Source organism: Anser cygnoides, chromosome 1 (genome assembly GCF_040182565.1).
Source record: "Anser cygnoides isolate HZ-2024a breed goose chromosome 1, Taihu_goose_T2T_genome, whole genome shotgun sequence".
Taxonomy (NCBI): domain Eukaryota; kingdom Metazoa; phylum Chordata; class Aves; order Anseriformes; family Anatidae; genus Anser; species Anser cygnoides.
The window spans coordinates 2166605-2186635 of record NC_089873.1 but is presented as its reverse complement, the minus strand read 5'-3'; the positions used below and the strand labels follow the sequence as shown (position 1 = coordinate 2186635).

Sequence of the window (20031 nt, the reverse complement as noted above, 5' to 3'; positions counted from 1 at the left end):
TTGCGAAATTTATGCCTGCCAGCAGAGGCAGACGAGGAGCTCTGCAGGCACCTCTAACGAGACAATTCATTAACTAGCGAGTGTACACACGCCATAAAAAACATTAATTCACAAAATGAAAAACTAATAGAGTGTTTAGCCTGTTCTTTATCACTGGTGACAGTCTGTGCTCTCCTCATCATTAGTGTTTACTGAACTGATGGGGGCTGCAGCCCAGCCTGCTTATCACCACTCATCGCAAATGAGGTCGCAATGCTTTTTTCCAGCACGGTTACATTGTTCCTCTCCTGCACTTCAATTTTTAACGTGGAGTGGGCAGAGAGGCATGGAAGGATGTTCTCGAGACTACCCTTCAGGTTTGTCTCGCTTTGCTCAGGTCTGGCACACAAGTTCCCTTTCCTCCTCCGTTCTCATCAGAACCTCAAGGAGATTTGGAAAGGGAAATCCCTGCCTTAAGGATCTTCTGATGTGATCCCAGTTACCTCTGCTGATGAACCAGATTCATTAGTAGGAATAGCAGGACTCTGTAGTGGTCATAGCATGTCACATTAGTACGACTAATGTCAGTGAGAAGCTCTCCCTGAGCTTGCTTGGTCTTTACCTCTGCTTAGCCTTTAAATGTTGACATAACGTTGCCCCTTCAGCGTCGATGAACGGTTTTGCCGATGATCCCAGTAAAAGGTGAGCCAGAGCAGTGCTGAGTACTTGGAAAATTCCAGCCTCGTATCTCTTGTTTGAAAGGTCCTCACCTGTTGAAGTTTGTCCTTTCTTGGTATTTGCTTTATTTTAACAAGAATGCCTGTTCTTCCCATATCGATCGGTACAGTCGGCTGCATCCCCAGCCCGCCTGCACGTGGGAGGTGTTCTCCAGATCTCAGAGCTCTGCCCAGGTCCGGGCTGCTCGCTTTTTTTTCCAGGAGGAGGGTTGCACCCAGTGCATGGGAGACTCAGTGCATGGCTTAGGTGGGTGCTGAGTGCCCTCACCTCTGCTCGTCGGCTCCTGCTTTCGTCTATAAGCTGCTCGGCCGCGCTTGGTGACAGGAGTTAACCTTACCCAACGTCATGGAAGAGAAGGTCAGCACGCTGATGTACAGAGCCAGATCCTTGCCAGGATAGGCTAGGGAATCCTTTTTGGTTCAGAGTCTGTGTGAAGAAGACAGCTGACATCAAAAATCCATAGGTGCCAGGTACGTGGAAGTCTTGGGAGATGTCATTGCTCATCTTGATTTCCCTCCCTATTTAAAATCTAGAAAGAGAGCGATCTAGGTAAAAGGGAGCGGTGCAGCAGTAGCTGCATAAATATCCTCCGCATCTAGGGGGCCCGAAGGTTCAGATGTACTTCTGAAAAGGAAGGGGAAGGATGGGAAAACAGAATCTAGCTTTGGTTCCCAAAGCTCTGCAGCTCTGAAATAATCTCGCGAAACTCGGAAAAAGCCAAATCCAGTTCCAGATTTTGTGGCTCATTCCACTGCTTCTCTGCAGAGCTGCAGCGCTGAGCTCCCCAAACAGAGCCAGTTAAAGGCAGGCAGTGAGTGATCTATGCCTTAGAGCTTCAAACAATACTCTTGCAGCCAGACGCTGGTCCAAGTGGCCATATGGGTTGCATATAGTTGTTGTTGTTCATTATTTCTCGAGCACCACAGGTGTGCAGAGCGCTTTGCAACAGGATAAAAAGAGAAGGCCCCTGCTCCTCGGAGAGCTTAGACTCTAAATTAGATCGAGGCAGCATCTCAAGAGCAATAAGAGATCAAAGTGGGAGGAAAGATGTGTAACCACAAAAAGAAAAGCGGCTTGAGAGCAGGGTCCTGGTAGTTTTTCCCACGGAGAGAAAATCATTTGAGTTGATTTGCTTTGTCTGGCTCTCTGTAGTTATTTAGGATTTTTTATCTCCAGCAAGTCCTGACGTATCTCCCGGCTCCCGTCTCCGTAGAGCTGTGCCGAGGCAATGCCCCAGTGCTGCTTTCCATCCCTTGTGTCGGTGCTGTAGGCATCTCGGTGACATTCCTGCTGCCCCACCAAGCCCTTCCTCACCAACACCGCAACGGCAGCAGCTTTCCAGTACCCAACTCTGGCCCACACTGGCAGAGCACGACTTAATAGGAAGAGAGGTGATTTTTTGATGGTGACCTATTAGAAAAATGTTAGTTTCCTCCTGTCCTTCGGCTTCAGGAGACAGAAGTCTCCTGGAATATGCCTGCCTTCAGAAATCTCGCTGAAGTCCTTGGTGTTGGATCTAATGTGGACGCTGTACTGCCATGCTCATACCTCCTTAAAAAATGTATATATAATACACAGATCTAATTCTTCCCAACTTTATCTAGTGCTCTTTCTTTTAGATACACATAAAATCCCTTACAATAGCCAATTTGTCTCCCAGTGACAGTGTCACCTCGTGGTGCTGAAAGCTGTAAGGACAAGAGACGCAGAGAGCTTGGAGTCAGCTTGCATGGCAGTGATGGATAAAGACACGTTCCCAGGTTTCATCTGCTAAGGACTAAAGCATAGAGAGAGCAAGCCCAGATCCCCAGAAAAGTCTCCAGAAGACATGGGAGTTAACCCCAAGTCTCCAAAGACATAGTTCAGCACTTGATCCATAACAATTTCCTTTTGCATCCGTTTATTAATGATTATTTGGGGGTTTCCTCTTGCAGAGAGGAAGGGAGCAAGAATTAAAATTTTAAAAGGTGTGAGCTGCTCCTTAATGCTACCTGTGGGACACAGCAAAGGTTTCAGACTGCGTCTCTTTTCCAAATAAGAGTTTTTCTCCCAGCAGAGATGTAAAACTTCTCCGTGAGCGTTTCCCCTTCCCTCTGTTAAGCAAACACGTATAGTGCTGTACGTAAAGTCTGAGCGTGTTGCAGGTTTATTTCCCAGGTTCAGGCTGCACCGGAGCTGAAGCAGAGCCTGTAACCTTAGATTGATTTTTTTTCCTTCCACTATTAAATCACTCAAATCTGTTAGCAGTCGCTCTGCTCAAGCAGGGAGCGGGCAGGACGTGCTATTGTAGACCTTGATTGGTTACAGAGGTTTGTTTATGGGCGACGCGGCAGGTTTTGTTTAATATTCCAGAGGTCTGGGAATTTACATCCATCGATTTACAAGGCACAATCTGTCAAGAGGCACCAGCATCGCATTGAATTGCAAAATGATTGAAATCATGGGTGACAAGTAGTGTGTTAAGTTTATTTTTCTCAGGTTTGCCGGAATGAAATGTTCCTTCTCCTTGGAGTGGGATATCTTGGCCGTGCTTACAGCAAGCAAAAGAAATCCCAGACAAAACTGTAATTATTATCCAGCAGCACAGGAAGCCGACGTAAGACAACTGAAATTCATCTGTTTAGGCTGAAAAATGATAAGGGGCTGCGGAGCCAGTCGTTGGCTGCTGCTTACCCAACCGTTGGGTATTTTCTTGGCTAGGAGGGCTCGTGGTTGACTTGGTCTAAATGGGCCAAGGTACTTACAAAGGAGGAGAAGGGCAAGAAGAAATGCATGGCTGAATTTTGTTTTGTTTTATTATGGTACTGCTTCTCTAGCATTTCAGCTGGAGATACCTCCCTCGGCTCTTTGAGCCCAGAGACATTCAGGTGGGTTGGAGGTCCGTCAGTGCAGGGTCACCCTTGGATCGTGTCTGCCCAAAGAACTGGCCACCTCCAAAACCAGTTCCAAATTACATTTTTATTCAATACCCTGTAATATTTTAGGCTCTGATTATCTTATGCTGCTAAAGCTCCTTCTGTGGGTTCGTGTCTCCTGAGCGAGACTTAAAGAAATGGGATTTTCTCCTTGGCTAGCGCAGCAGTGGGACGATCCTTCTGGGATGTGCAAAGAAGGAGAAAGGACAAGTGGTGGGCTCGGAAAGTCTTTTAATCTCAAAAAGCGAAGGTACACTTCAGCGCCCTCATATTGCGAGGGAGAAATGGAGACACATGCCTCGAGCCAGCACTCAATCTTCCTCCTTCAGCGGGGGCACTGAGCACCCATAAAAACAAAGCCAGAAGTGCTCTCGCTTTAACCAAGGCACAGATCATCCCCGGCTCCCTCCTCCTCTTAACTCCGCTGACAAATATAATTACAGCTTCACTTAAATTGCCGTAAATGAATTCTGGAGAGCAGAAAAAATGTGTGTCTATCTCTCCAGTGCAGAAATTAGCTGACTCCTGCATTTCGGATGATGGGTCCATCCATCTCTATCGCTTGCAGGGAGGCACTGCGGGAGCGACCCAAGGCTGCAGCGGCGTTCCTGCGGCGTAACAGCGCGTCCAGCTCCAGGAACAAGACTGATAGAAACCTGTCAAAATTTAGGTGTTTTTTTTTTAACTAAAAATAGATTGTTTCCCCCATCATAATACAGGGAAGGTTTCCTGCTTTCTGCTGTGACCAGATAAGCACGCTTAGACCTGATTCCACTTGATCCCAAAGTCCTGCCACCCCAGGGAAACCAATGTCACTGGGGGGCTTGAAAGGTGGGTGGCAGCTGGACAAACAGCTCAAAGTGCCTCCCCGAGTCATCTCCCAACGCCATTATCTGGAAGTAGAGGCTGTGTAAATAAGCCGTTCAACCCACTGATAATTTGATTTTGTCTTGTTTTTCTCACCGAGCAGAACGATGCTTGGAGAAGTGTCGGAGTGTGCCAGGGCCAGGGAGGAATCCTTACGGTGAATGGATTATTTAACACTCCGGGCCAGTTAATTATTTTCAGCAGTATTTGCCAAGCTCTGAATTTCTTTACCCATTGCTGCCTCTTTGTTGGTGTGAAACTTCATAAATATTGCTGCGATGGGAGGAGCTGCTGAAGGAGGCAGCTTCCCGGAGCTGTGTTGCACTCGGCTTTGTCCAGGCAGGGTTTTCCCTGTTGTAATTCACAGTAAAATTAGATGCACAATTAGGCACTTTGCTGTGTGCAGTCTTCTCCTTTCGCTTTGTCACACTCCTTTAATTGTACTTGTCTGTCTTACATGTTTACCTCTATTTCAACCTGCTTCACACAGAAGAGATTGGGATTTTTTCTCTCTTTGTTTTGGTTTTGCTTTTCAGGCTAGATCTGAAGGGGTGTTTAATTTTACGTGCGAATCCAAAGCTCCGCGTAGGTTCCCCTTTCAAAGCAGGTCTTTGGCTATACAAACAGAGCCAAGTGACATTTATTTAGTCAGGCTCCATCACAATGGAAGTTTGTTGTCAACAGTTCCTTGGTGATGTACAAATCCTTCCTGCGCGGAGTTGCGTTGGTGTCTGGCTAAGTGTTTGTCATGTACCAAACAGCAGTGCAAGGAGAGGGAAAACAAGAAATTTCTTACTGCCAGCAAGCGCCTCCATTATTCAGGTCGACCACAGAACAAATATGAGCTGAAAATGTAAAGCAATGAAAAAATCAGATACCAGAGCAAAAGAGTATTTCCGAGGGAGATGGGAAAGCTCTAGTCCCGTTGCAGCAGTAGTGAGAGCTCAAATACAGCACACAGCTCTGGTTACTGGTGCTCAAGAAAATATAATTGAGCCTGGAAGGGGTGCAGAGAATTGGTCTTGGGTGAAGAGGGGATGGCAAGCCTTTCTCAGAGGCAGAAGGTAAAGCAGGTTGCTTTGCCCACCTCTCCAGGAGTTCATCCTTATAGTGCAGCAGAAGCTAAATGCTGGTGATGGCAAACTCCACAAGGCAAAGAATAATGCTGGCATATGAAGAACCAGATATATAACATCAGTGACTACGTTTAGGCTAGAATTTAGTTCCTAACCTCCAACTTCACTGCCAGAGGTTTTCCGGGAGCCACCGAGGGAAGCAAGGAGGGTAGAGACTTGAATGACTTTCATATGGCACACGAGTTTCTACTCAAGGCCACGGGACACAGCGCTTGCAGGCCAGACGTGGTGACCCAGGACATCCTTTGCCATCGCACTGTTTAATTCAGCTGGAAGGTGCCTTATGTAGGTCTGCTTAATTTAGACGTTGCTAATCACCCTATGCAAGAAGTCATTTCGAAAGGGCTGCTTGAACGAGGATTTGAACTGATATTTGAGATTTTCTTTCTGTAATTAGGGCAGAATTTATGATAACTGTGTTTTAAAGAGGTCTCAGCGGGAGGGATACAGATGTATCTGCAGAAGTTAGACCTGGTTAGCTCATCATTGGGGATGGTATTCGCAGGACAGCAGTTCCATGACTGTGGCCATGGCCAAGCTGCTCTTCTCCGAGTTTGCTGCCCACGAAGCAGAAATACCACTTGTCTCCTGGCTCACAGTGGGGTGGCGAGAAGTAAATGATGAAATGGCTCCACTTGCCAGGACTTTTTTAAATGTTGCATGTGCTGAATAAAGAGGTTGTTTTTTTTCCAGTTGTCTGGTGTGCAGGAACAGCACCTTTCTTCAGGTGTCAGCCTTGGAGACAGGTCCAAGAGCAACTCATATCTGTTGCCTGCTGTTTGCTTTACTGCATTAAGAGCTGCGTTTTATTCACAAGAACAAAGAAGGCTCCCAGCTGCCTGTGGAGGGATGGGTCAAACAAGGGTTTACTTGAAATTCTCCTGGGGAAGTCTGAGGTGACCAAAAAGGACCATCTGTGCTGTGGGTGCCGTGCGTTGGCTCCAGAGCAGCTCTTTCCTCACTCCGCGCAAAGTAAGATAAATGTTCCTGGATTTTGCAAGTGCAGAAATACTCATCACAGAGCAATATCTTCCAAGCAAATGTATTCTGGTGGTTGATTAAACCCCTCAGATTCATTTTGGAGTTTAATCAATTGCAGAGGCAGTTTGTTGCTTCTCACACTCCCAAATTACAGACTTCATTGCTCAGCCAAAGGTGGACGAGAGCATGCGCGCTTAGGACGGAAGCAGTTGAGATTCTGTAGCTGCTAAAGCCAAGTGGTATTGATGAAATACGTCACAAATTAATCCTGTCTTCTCTTGCTAGCCATGTCTCCTGGCCAGGACAGCCACGCCAGTATGGAGCACCTCCCTGCATCCGAACAGATCCTGCAAACCCTGAGCGAGCTGGCCAGGTCTTTCCAAGAGATGGCTGACCGCTGCCTGCTGGTTCTGCATTTGGAAGTCAGGTAATAGCCCTGAATTCGGGGATTATGAGTGAGCTGGGGGGCTACAGGGTAGGATTGTACGCAGGAAACATGTTATGGCACCTGAGACAGGTATATTTGCCTGCTGTAGCACTGAAGAGATCAAAGGCGTGCCCAGAAATGCCAGGTCCCATCGCCGTGGATGGCCAAATGAGGGACAGAGGCAGGACACCGAAACTGGAATTTCATAGAGTGGCCTGCATCTAGTGTCAAAAACTAGGAAAAATGGGTTTTCAGAGTCTTTGTCCTTAGATAATTGCACAATGCTTTTAAAGTCTAACAGGTGCCTGCATATTTATCAGCCATTGAGCTTTGGATTGCAGATAGGAGCTTTTCTTGCTCCTTTTTCAAACAGTAACAGAAACTGGGGAAGAAGAGGTAAGCACCAGCTGGACTTTCTAAAGGGCTGGATAGTTTTATGATGTCTCTGACTACCCATGCAAAGATCAAAAGCAGCAAATCCCTTTCTTCAGGCTGCCAGCTGTCCACTCTGGGGCTGGGAAGACATTTGTCCCTTGTGCGTCGTGTTGGCCAGGTGTGTTTTCATTGCTTCCCTTTCTCTGAAGCATCAAATATAAGCGGGTGTCAGAGACAGGCAATGAGACTTGATGGGCCGCTGGTTTGTTCTGCTTTGACATATCCTGAGCCATAATTGTGTCCTCGTGTACATTGGCAGAGCTCTCATGAAGGAGCTTTAAAAAAATATGCATTAGTTATTGTCAGCAGCCCTTCAACCCGCTATCCATCACCTGCTGGCCACTTGGTTGCAAGCATCACAAATGAGCTGGGGCTTGAAGGGTTTGAGGAAAAGATTGTTAAAGTATGGAAATGGAGCAGCTTTCCAGCTGCGGCGTGGTGCAAGGTAACACAGCCAACCTAGGCTCGTGGAATGGGTTTCTGGCCACGGTCCTCTGTGGATTTCCATCGCACGTGGGTTAAGCAAAATAAGTGCAAATGGAAGTCAGGGCAATTTTTGCTGGGATGTTGGAGTTGACCATTGCCAACCTCCAGTGCTTCTATCAGCATCCCAAGTTCAATGCTGTAAATACACTGTAGCCTGTTAATCTGTGCAACGGGTGGCAAGGAGTGAGAAGGAGAGATGCTGCAACCAAAAGGATCCCTGGCAGGGCAGGAGCTGCCCTGCATTCATCACGCCACATTCGCAACCCCCTGCAGCAACAGAGCAAAATCCTGGTCCCTCTGGTGGCGGCTCTGAGCAGATTTCTCTGCGTTCCCACACCAGCTCCCCAGATCCGTGCCACTTGCAAGGTGCACAGCACAGCGTGTGTTCATCGACAGGAGCCTTGTGCTTTAAACAGGCGCTCAGCACGTTTGTGAAGAGCCTGGGAATTTATCCAGCCTCTTGCTGTTGCAGGTGCAGTCCAAGAAAACACAAGCAAACAGCAAAAGGGATCTGAGGCTCTGCACTTTTCCCCGTGGCTTTCTCCTCCTGTAGGACCCCCCGTTCGTTCCCAGCTTTGCCAGATGCTGGTTGGCACCAGCCTGGGGTTGGCTTCTGCTCCTCCACTGCCAGCTGGGCATGCCCCGAGGACAGTGGTCAGCGAGAACCTGCCCCTTATTTTAATACCTGCTTCCTTAAATGAAATCTGTTGGCACGTTCAGATCATTAACCATTTGCTTTGTTACAAATAACCGTGGAATTTTAGATTAGTTAATCTATTACAGTGTTTTCCTATAAAAACCGAAGCTATATGGCATTACACAGTTGCAGGCACTAATGGGTGCAAATGTTTTTACTCTTGGGGTTGCCCTAAAGTGAGCTTGCTTGTGATGGCCACCTCAAGGACATTTTCCAGGAGGATGGGGACTTGAAAGCCAGAACGTACCAACACAGCTTCTCACACCCCAACACTTCTCCCGCTGTTTGAGCCAGGCCGGTGTGAATTTTACGTCTCAGTGTGCCGATCCTGATGGAAGAGATGATGTCAGGGCACATTGCCTACGGACCAGCTTGGCAGGCAAATAGGAAAGAAATAAATTGTGGTAGTGTTAAAAGTTTGGGAATAGGCACGGTCTTGGCCTGATAATTATCAGTTAATGTCCCCTGGCTCACTCTTTTTTCCAATTTTAACTGCTCTTAGAGCTTACAAAGTATGCAAGGAGTTGTCATTTAGGCATCAATATTAAAGTGCTGCTGAACCAGCACGTGTGAGGTTGGAGAACCTGGTGAAAAGGCACTTGGCATTTTACTGTGATGGTGTAGGTCAGATCTGTTAATAAAGGGTCCTTTGTATTCACCTCTCAACATAGGACGATGACAAGTCAAGAGAAGGATGCACTTAATGCAGACATAACCACTCATTTCTTAAAACTACTATTTTTTATCTGCTTGAACTTTGGAAGGAAAATTGAAAGATAACACTTTGCCTAAGGTGTGTTTAATACAGTGTCATGATCAAGCAACGTGCTTGGTTTTTGTAGTTCTTTTTTTTTTTTAATTTAATTATTCCCAAAATAAAGGATTTATTTTCAAGAGAGCTTAACTACTCTCAGTAGCCCCTCTGTATCCCTGCAACATCCGATTTATGCAGTTTTTGCACAGTGTAATCAGCGGTGCTTTCAGAAGACCTAATGGCAAAGCCATGTCAAGGTCAGCACAAACGTGCTGGAGTTTGGAGGGAGAAACAAAAGGAACAACTGCCCTTCTTGGCAGCCTTAACCCCTTTGGAAGTGTTGTGGAAATACTGCTTATCAAATACTGCTTGGGGACTGGCTAATGCATGAAAAAAATGAGTTAATTATTTTTAAAATGGAAACTTTCAAGGCTTTCATGGACTGGTGATGAGATGAAAAAAAAAAAAAAAACTTTTTGTTTGACCTTCATAACAAAGCAAGGGAAAAAGAGCACAGAAAGGTTCGTGCATCCTCCAAGCCCCCTGGAGCTGCACGTTGATTCAGGAGAGGCTTTGCAAGTTGGCATGCAGACCATGGGGGGTGTTTTGCTCACATGGGATCGGCCCCTGCAGTTATCCTTTTTAACAATCCTAGCTGAGGAACCAAAACCAAGAGGCGAAGACATACTCTGCTCCATCCAGATCATGATGCCTCTTGAGGTGTGTTCCCGTCAATGGGCTTTCGTTGCCTTGTCTGGGGTCTGCACAGGTTTCAGGTGACTTGAGCATGCAGAATTGTTCAGTTGACACCGCTGGCATTTCTCTCCATGAAAATAAGCGTTCTGCGTTGGTGTTTTTCCTACCTGGAACCATTTTCGAGTAACACCCACTGATATCTTAATGGCGGGCTTGTTGTAGGGTAACATTTCTCTTCTGTCTCGCAGAGTTCATTGCTTCCACTACCTGATCCCGCTGGCTAAACAAGGGAACTATGCCATCGTCGCCAACGTGGAGAGTATGGACTACGACCCCCTGGTTGTCCGGCTCAACAAGGACATCAGTGCTATCGAGGAAGCCATGAGCGCCAGCCTCCAGCAGCACAAGTTCCAGTACATTTTCGAAGGTCAGACATTTGACAACGAACTTGTAAACGTTTGGTTCTTACAAAAAGATGTTTCACTATCACTGCAAAGCTCTGAAGTATTCTTTTTGGGGTAAGGCGCGTGTGGTATTGTTGCCATCTGTGAGAAAAACCGCAATAATTTTCTCAGACGGGGTCTTCTGTGAAGTTATTTTATTCGTGATTGCAATGGTGGGCGTCCTGCAAGCAAGAGCACCCAGAAAAAGTAGATCATAACCTTATATTCCCTATTACCCGATGCTTGATTCCTTCTGGCTGAGTACTACAGGTTCACAAACTACTCGACGCTTATTACTATACCATACATGTACAATTTTTTTTGACCAACCCTTAATTTCTCCTTTTCCTTTTTTTTCCTTCTCTCATGACTAGAGGGCCCGTGATTTTTTGTTTTTACTGATTTCGCACTGCTCGTCCTGTTTTTCTTAGCTATCCTCCTTATCTTGGGACAGTGGGACCTTCCCCTTACCTGCTTAACATACTTCCCACTGCCATGCCCCTGTTGTGCCTGCGCAATCACTTTTGAATATGCAAGGTTAGTGGAATTCTCCACTGCAAAACCCCATTCTCCTGCAAAAACACAACTTTGTCTCTCACGCATCTACAGCAAATCGGTAAGTGCAAACATGCAAACATAGGACAGTCAAATCTTGTTGCCCCCATACCATTTCTGAGTGTATCTGACAGGATAAGAGCAGTGGGCCCGTGCTGAGCAGGAAGGCAGTAAGGTGGTGTACATGCAGGACAGTTTGTGCTTGGGAAGCCGTAGGGTACGTGCATATATTACGAGCACAGTTCTATTATGGCACAGTTCCTACCCAAAGTGTAGCTATTCCATTACTAAAATTAAATTTCAAGAACATTAGCTCTTCGGATGTCTCATCTGTCGTGATTACCTTGGAGAATATAAATCACGTCTCGGTTCATCTCCCCTGTATTTATTTGTGGCGCTGACGCACGGTTGTCTTGCCAGCATGCCGGGGTGCGTGTCCTTTCACGTGGTGGCTGACAGAGTCAGGAGAGAGGGGGCTCTGGAGATGCACCCGTTGCACAGAACGGTATGTGAGCAGGGATCAAGGCTTTGCAAGCCTGGCTAGTCGTCTTCTGACCACCGCTGGTCCTAAAGAAGGCTCTCAGTATCTCTGAACGTCCCCCACAAACCTGTGTAGCTCCCAATAGCGCATTTTTTAATCAGGTCTTCTTATCAGTGTCTACTCTTGTACTGACCTCTGTACTGAGTGAATTGGGCTGGAGTTTTTGGGGAGTTTGTAGTGCAACATGAGTGGTGGATACATCATTCTGGGGCTGGCTGTGACTCTTAGCAGCCAGCTCTGTCCTTTAGCAGCAGAGGGGAGATGGAGACATCATTCAGGAACAAGAAACTGTTCAGGACTGATCAGAGGGAGCCTGCACATCGAGTGCATTGAAATGCAGCTCACTTCTGCTCTTGCAGAGAGTTTACCGTGAAGAAATACCGCTCCTTGGTAATAGATTAAAATATTAATATTTTGTAGGAGCAATAGCGGTCCATTGATCTGCTAGCGAGAGGGACTGAAAGGGGCATTTTGCAAAGCCTGATGATAAATCTGGCAGCGTCCTGTAAATATCAACGGCTATGATAATGCAACTTTGAGTTTTCTTACTGTCATTATATGTTTTTTTGTTGTTGTTTTTTAATATATTTTTTCTATCAAAGGAAACCTTGAGGAAAGTCCTACTAAAATTCACAGGAAAGCTGAAGGCAGTTTCCAGATACAGTCTGATGGATCTCCGGTTCCAGTTCACATGCACCCCTTAACAGTGCTCATTCATGGGTTTTATAGTAAATTACTGTTACTAAATATCTTCCTCCTGTGACTTTGTTGTTTGGTTTTTCTCTTCCCCCTCGCAGGTTTGGGCCACCTCATCTCCTGCATTCTTATCAACGGCGCCCACTATTTTAAGCGCATCAGTGAATCTGGCATCAAGAAAATGTGCAGGAACATCTTCATCCTGCAGCAAAACCTGACCAACATCACCATGTCCCGTGAGGCTGACCTGGACTTTGCAAGGTGAGCTGGGAGCCCCATGTCGTCTTTGTTACTATTTTGATGCCCTCGTGCAGGGAGGCAGCTCCTTCCAAAGGTTTCACCACTCACTGTGTGTTCAACTGGATGAACACAACGAAGTTAGGGGCGCAGAAGTGTTAATTGAAATATTCACTTTCCCCCTCGTTGGGTGGGAGGTTCAGTTGAGATGCACTCAGAGCAACGTGGGAGCTCAGCATCAGCTCACAGTGGAGGTCCCACCAAAGTGTCTGTGCCTGGGGCTTCCCGTTGGTGCGGTTTCCTTAAGACCTAAACCCAGGTAAGGAAAACTTTCTAGGTAGAAGTCCTGCATGGAATTTAAGGTGGTTGAATCCAGGGTCTTGATTCGTGCCCAGGTGAGTAATATTTTGGTTTGTCGAAGGCTTAAATTTTTAGCCACTTGCAGCAGTGTGTGCGAACCTCAGGGCTGTTGTCTCCTTTCAAGTTCTGTTGCTCTCAAAATACTAAAACAAAACTAAAAAGGGACACGACAGCTCCCCTGCAAGTTTCTCATCTTGTCTTGCTGCATTATTGACTGAAGGAGGATCTCTTGAGGAATAACCACATGGGTAAAAGCAAAAACTAAACGGGACCATCAGCAGAGCTGTGTTGGCCGAGCCTCTGTGGCAGCAGCTGGTTCAGCAACAGGCAGCTGAGCCCAAGAAATAGCCAAAGGAGGAGGCTGGAACTTTCAGTTTAAGGCATGTAGATAAAATGGCAAAAGTTTTGCATGAGGCTTAGCTGTGACCCACTGCAAACACTGGAAATAGTTGGTGTCACTGTTTGGCCATCGCTTGGAGACTGAATTATGAGTGGTGTGACTCCCTCAGATGGGGGAGAGTAGGTATGGCTGAGTGCCTCATTTACTTGGGCTCTCATATGGGGAATGATCTCATTATTGAATTAGTCTTTTCATAATAACATTGACATGGGGAAGTTATGAATGCTGAGGCCTGGGGGAGAGACGGAGAGTGAGAGCGCTAGATCCATTACCAACTCTCCAAGGAATAAAGTTCCCAAATTCAATCTTTCCTTTTTTAAACGATTTTTTTTTTCCCTGATCCTTTGAAACGTTAAATAAATTAGCCCAGTTTTTTTGGCAGGCAGAACAGGGCTTGAGCACGTGCTGACAACAACTGGCACCCAGATAATGAGCCGCTGACCGAGCGCTGCTGGAGGCTGGCGTGGTGCAGCCGGCCCTTCTCCGGAGGGTCTTTGCCATACAGGCTGAACAGCCACGGAGAGAACAGAGCTGTGACTTGTAGAGCTGCGTAATTTGATGTGGAGTTAGAAGGGAAGGGAGAGGAGAGAACGTGTTCCCCCCTTCTGATCTTGCATGATGGATGATGTGCCATACCGGCAGTTTTCATGATAGCGAGCGCACACGTACCAGCCCGTATGGGCTACAGGGCAAAGAGATTTTCTCCTGGGCCATTTGGGCTGCTGGGGGCCATCACAGAGAACTGTGGGGCTCACGCGAGATACCTGATCTGTATCAGCTGCTTTGAGGAACCTGCAATGCAGATCTCTTCCCATAATACAAATTCACCTTTTTTTTTTCTTTTTTTTTTTTTTTTTTTATAGCTTTCATGACTGCATTGCTTCCCTCTTTCTTTCGGGGCAGGTTTCTGTGATCTGCAAAATATGTTTTATCCTTTTGTTCTTCAGATGACTCCTGAATGCTCATTATCCAGATTCCCCTTTTACATAAACAAGGTGTTTCACGCATCCGAACCCTGCCCTGCTCACCTGAATTTACAATTACCCGAGCAAGTTCTCCTGTTACCCCAGGGACTCCAGTTACCGAGGTCTACTCAAACTATAAAATAAACATAACTGTTCACACCTAGAAAGCATAAACTCGTATCAATGTAGGATAAAAGTGGTTTGTACTTCTATCATATCTCTCATAGAGAAATCTGTAAATGCTTTGCTGACTATCAGTTTTGCCTTTTTAAAGATGAGGAGTGCTCAGCTGCTCTTCCTTCTCCCTACACGTCCTGTTAACTGGACTAAATTCCTTCCCTGCCTCAACTTTGCAGAGAACTGGGTGATCCTTAGGCAATGGGAGAGGAGATCTAACCCAGCTGGTGACTCTCTGCACCATCTCTGGCCTTTGTAGGCAGTCCCCCTTATCCAAAATAATTCAGCTTTAAGGAACTTCATCAGAAGTCCCGGGCTCCTCTAAACAGGGAAAGATGTAATAGGTTTTGTGTCTTGTTGTTTTTTCTCACACACAGAAAATTTGTTTCTCTTGGGCTTTTGCAGAGCTCTTTGCCCTCCTGGCTTGATCTAAACCTCAGCTGGAGCAGAGCGGCTCGTGGATCCCCTGGGAGGCAGCTCAGCACCCCTGTCCTTTTCTGCAAGTGAACACATTTATATCGCATGTGCTCAAGTTTACGGCAGAAAGCAGACCATTTGAGAAAGGGCCACAGGACTTTCAAGGTTTTCCTGGGTGTTGTGCTTTTGATTTGGAGTTTGTTGGGTTTTTTTCCACTTTTGGTATGTTCTTCAAGGCTTTCTCTGGGCCCCAGAGAGCACTGGGCATCCCCTTTCTTCTCTGTCTCAGCTGATGACTTCTCAGGCAGTAGAAACCCCAATGCTAAGGTGTCGCAAAAGGGTTTGTATCATTTGCTAAATTTCCTGCAAATATGAATAGGTTTTTCCCTTATATGTGTGTTCAGTATCTAGGCCAGCAGAAACGCAGGCAATGGTTAGGGCATCTTCTATAGTATTAAAGAAAAAGCAGTATTTTCTTCCTGTACATGGTACCCAGTCACACACTGCCAAGTCTGGAATTGAACTTGGATTCCGGATACCTCCACATTTTAGAAGTTTCAGACCCAGAATTATATTTATGCCACTACAGGGATAAAAAATCATCTTAAAATATGGATTCCAGTTCAGGTCTCTTCCCTTCTGCCTTCCTTTACATCCCCTTTATCCCCCTAAAAATACAACTGTGTGTTTATGCAGAGATTTCATCAGAGTTGTTCAGAAAAGGCTAGGTTTGGGCTTCAGATTTATCCCTGAATACAACGTCAGTCAACTCTTAGATGTTCATTTTCCATAGGAAAAAAAAAAACCCTTTTCCGACACACAGCAGTGATAAAATTGCCCTTTTCTTGAAAGTTAATTGAGTTGGTTGTGAGGGGAAGGGAGGGACCACTGGTGAAACGTGGCCGTTTCGTACGAGGCAATGTAATTTCGACCTCGGAGATAAAGGGGTTTGAGTGGTGCTCCTCTTCGTTATGGGCTTTGAAAATGTCCTTCATTCCTAAAACAGTTTGCAGCACGGAGAACCAGAGGTGTCTGTACGCCTGCAAGTTAGATCAGAGGTTTCCCTGCTGCTCCTGCCATTCAAGTTAACAGTTGCTTTGGCCATCCATCCCGCAGGGACCAGAAATCTCTTTTCCTGTGGCTGAAGACCTTTATTTACCAGGGCCCTTGGCTCTGACCACGTCCTTCTAAGAAATGTGGCACCCACGTTGGCACTGCTGGAGGATCGCGGCCACCTGGAGAGGTGCCCAGTGGCCAGGCGTGGGGAGAAAGCATCAGCACACCGGGCAGTCCTCCTCAGATCAGACACAAATAAGCCCTTGCAGTGTAGTGCAGATGCCTGGGATAAAATGTGTCTGTATACAAATTCTGCTCGAATTGTCATTGTTCACAAAAGAGAATTGACCTTTGCTTCCTCTCCCCGGCAAAATACAGCTGCAGCTGCTGCTCTGACCCTGTTCCTTCGTGTCCCTGCTCTCCCAGCGATACCCGTAATGCTACGATGTACGTGCTTGTCTCCTTACATCCTCGGGGCAAACACTCTGCACCCCTACAGCCACCAGGAGAATTGGGAGGATTGCACCAGCTCTTGTGCTGGTTGCAAAGTGAGCGAGCACCGCCAAGGCATTTGTAGGAAGCTGTGGGTAAAATTAACACCATGTACCTCCAACAGCTCCTGGAAGCACAGCTTGCACCGGAACCTGTTATTTAGGTGGCAGGGCTGACCCATCTGACTGATACTTGCACTGGGAGAGCTGGAAAATGCCCACTAATTCCAGCAGGAACAGCCTCGAACCACAGCAGTGGGATTTAGAAGTGGGCTTTATTTCAGAGCACAGCTCTGGCTTGGATGCTCAGCGTGCAGGGCTCCTTCCCTGCTACACCCAGCAGGCAGGGAATGTTTTTGTGGGATTGTGCAGGGGCAGGAGAGGTTTGTGCCTCTCTCCTGATGCACAAAGCTGTCCCAGACAGGGCGAATAAGCAATAACATGCTGCCATCTACTGGGTGCTGCGGAGGGAAGGGGAAGCCGGTGTGCCTGAGAGATCCCTCAGCCATCCCAGTGCTCTGAAAGAAGTCCTTTCCGTTGCCAAATATTATTTCTCTTTCCGATTTTCTTCTCGATAGATATACAGCAGGCTGTGCTTCCTGCCTGAGAGGGCAGCTGGCCAAAGGAGGCCTCCTTCAGGAGTTTTTTTGATGCTCTTTTTGTGCGTGTTGGACCCCACGTTCAGACGCTGGAAGGATGCTGCAGGTAGAGCTGAGCATGAACAGGGGGCAGACTGCTACAAGGAAGGCCGTGGCTCATTTCCCAAGAAATATTAATCAGTGAGGAAGGGACAATATGTGGAACCAGACATTGAGGCACAAGAGAAAGAGTAAATTAGCTGAGGTCTGGCTGTGGTCAGGGAGCAGCTGCTGCCTGGAGTGCTGGGTCCTGTTGCGATAAGTCCTCACCTCTTCTGCGGGTCAGGTGTGAGGAATTTGGGGTCCCAGATACCGCAGAGCCACTTCCGTCGTGAAAGAGCCCTGACAGTCCCCCAGATGTTCTTTTGCTATTGGTGGGTTTAAAGACCGGGGTGGAATTTCACCTGATGAAATCAGAGACTCAGAGAAAAAGTCACCACCGCTTCCCAGTGTGGATCGTAGGCAGACCCTTCCCTACAGAGGAGCCAGGGGCAGAAGGAAAGCTGGAAGAAAAGCTTTCCTTTGCTGACAGCGTGGGAAAGATGTGTTATCTCCATCTCCATGCTGGACTCATGTTGTGTATCTGTGGAGCACGGCCTCATTTTGTTTTTGCTGTTTTTAATTAACAAAGCTGCTTTGGTTTTCAATTAAGGACTTGGTTACAACAAAATCCGTATTTTCTTTGCCTTTCTTTTCTCTCTTGTTTTCTCCCCCCCGTAGTTTCCACTGAGCTTTGATCTCAGTGCAGGTTTAATTAGCTGTAATTAGTGGTTTCACTGCATTAACCAAAAATCCCAACTACAGAGGATTAAAAAACACCCCTCAGCTTGACGGCTCCCTCCCCTTTCCCTCCCTTGGCTTCCCCCATGTGCTCTGGGGGATCAGAGACTGCCCGCCCATGGGGTCCTTCACCAGGTGGGTGCTGCTGAGCGATGCCCCGTGCCCACTAAAACTACACTGGAAGAAACCACCCATCCGTGGGGTTTAATTTCCAGTTCAATCTGCAGCTGCTGGGAGTTTTAGCAGGGCACCAGTTTGTGCCTTCACATTTTCTAGAGGTGCTTCTTGGGGTTTCTGACTGCTCTCTGCAATATAGTGAGTTACAGTAAGGTGCCTGCTCAAGAATTCACGGTATTTTGGCTTCTTCAGCCCTGCACAGCCTCTGGAAGTTATGGGAAGGCCACATCCTTTGCTGGAGCTGCGCAGCTCCTCACCACAGAAACACAAAGGGTTTTTGGAAGGGGTGCCAGTGATCTGGGGAACCCCGAGTCACTGGTCTGCTCCCCTCCAGGGAAATACATGAGAAAATGTCGGGTAGGGGGCTGTGTGGTCCAGCTGGTCGGTCGCAGCAGAGCAGGAGGAAACCAAAGAGCTCTTTGAGCCGGTGAAGTACGAGCAGCGCTGAGCACCAGGTTTCCTGTCGGGACACACACTTGACGCTCATTAGGTATCAGCGTACCCAACACCGAGCCCCCCAAACACCTGTGTGTTGGAAAAGGCCTCGAACTGGAACTGGACAAGTTCCTCTGACCAGCTGAGAAGCTTTATGGATATTTATGGAAACGGCACTGGCTGAAAAACGCAGCACTCCCAGCAGCTCACCCCAGTGCCCAAGAGTGGAGGTCACAGATGGGTCCCTGTCCACTGCGGGTCAAGCATTTCTCCTTACCACATCTATGTGAAAAATCACCTCTTTTCAGTCATGTACCCCATTTCTTGGCAGTGCCGGGACCCAAAAGCCTCCTCATGCCTTCCTCAGTTCCCCAGGGTCAGAGGTTGCTGAAGTTCAGATCTGAGCTTTGCATCCATCAGGGTTTAACACTGATGATCCTTGTGGGTCCCTTCCAGCTTGGGATATTCTATGATTCTATGATTCTCTGCCCCCAAAACAGACTTCTCTGCTGAGCCTGACACGTTTTGCTGCGTTTAGAGATGGGGTCTTTATGCTGTCTCTGGCTGAAGTCTCTCTCCTGAAGTCTGATGGCATAAAATTCCTTCCAATTCCCCGTTGGTGACTGCAGATTTTACATTTATTCCCAGGATAATCTCTATGAGGACTGTGCTCTCGCCAGTCCTCTGTCACATGGGTCCTTTCAGCCCTATTCCCTTCTGTGGGATCAATAAGCCCAAAGTGGGTCAAAGCTGCTGGAAGGGCTTTATTTTATCCCCTCAGGGACATCCTGACAGACATCGGATGTGGATAGACCCAAACACCCCCGGTGCGGGCCTGAAATTCCCCTCCCCAGCACAGCCCTTGGTGCTTTTTCTGCCTCATCTGGAAAACTCCCTCCAAAACACGTTGTATTTTGTTAGCCAGGTGAAACGCGGAGCCGGTACCGATAAAAGATCAGCAGCTCTTGACGTCGCTTTCAGGAAAGCATCACCCAGCCCCGAAGGCTCGGTGCAAATCCGTGACGGCGTGCGCACGTAGTGCACGATGCCGACACCTCGCCACTCGCCACCTTCTCCTTCTCCTGCTTTCGGTCGTGTCAGCACAGCGGGCACTGATGCGACGCGGTAAATTAGAGCAGGGAAATGATTCAGCCTGGGGAGAAGGGATATAGTTTGCTTTTTGCATCAGTTTTTTTTTCACTTTTTTGGCAGGATCAGCTCCCCGGTCTGGTTCACAGCGGGCCTTGCGAACAGCTGTGCTGGCACAAGTGAAGGAGAGGGAACAAACAAGGAAATGAGCTGTAATGCTCTGAAACGATAATGTTCCTGAAAATGGAACTGCACCTTAAATTAGGGTAAGACATCAGGGGCGAGTAAGGGACTCGCTCGAGATAGCAGCAGAGATAAGGCAGGAGCAGCAAACGCGTCTTTGCGCAGAAGGCATCGCTCTTCTCTTGCCGTCTTTGGGCCATTTGGCCTCCCTCCAGCCTGAGGACGGACAACTTTTGTTCTCGAGTTTGCTGAGCAGCACATTTCTTATTCGCTCTGCGTG

General features: G+C 47.4%; 1 protein-coding gene across 5 annotated transcripts in view; it reads left to right on the top strand.

Annotated features, from left to right (window-relative positions):
• The window catches only part of EXOC4 (exocyst complex component 4), a 381730-nt gene that overhangs the window by 343283 nt on the left and 18416 nt on the right, over positions 1-20031 (top strand). For 4 of the 5 annotated variants that reach the window (XM_048062635.2, XM_048062633.2, XM_048062634.2 and 1 more), the window contains 3 exons: positions 6902-7043; positions 10360-10538; positions 12448-12607. In XM_048062635.2, coding sequence (XP_047918592.1) covers positions 6902-7043; positions 10360-10538; positions 12448-12607 — 481 coding nt within the window. Of the gene's footprint in view, positions 1-6901; positions 7044-10359; positions 10539-12447; positions 12608-14890; positions 15071-20031 lie in introns of those variants that run through there. The other variant, XM_048062636.2, reaches the window with a different exon arrangement.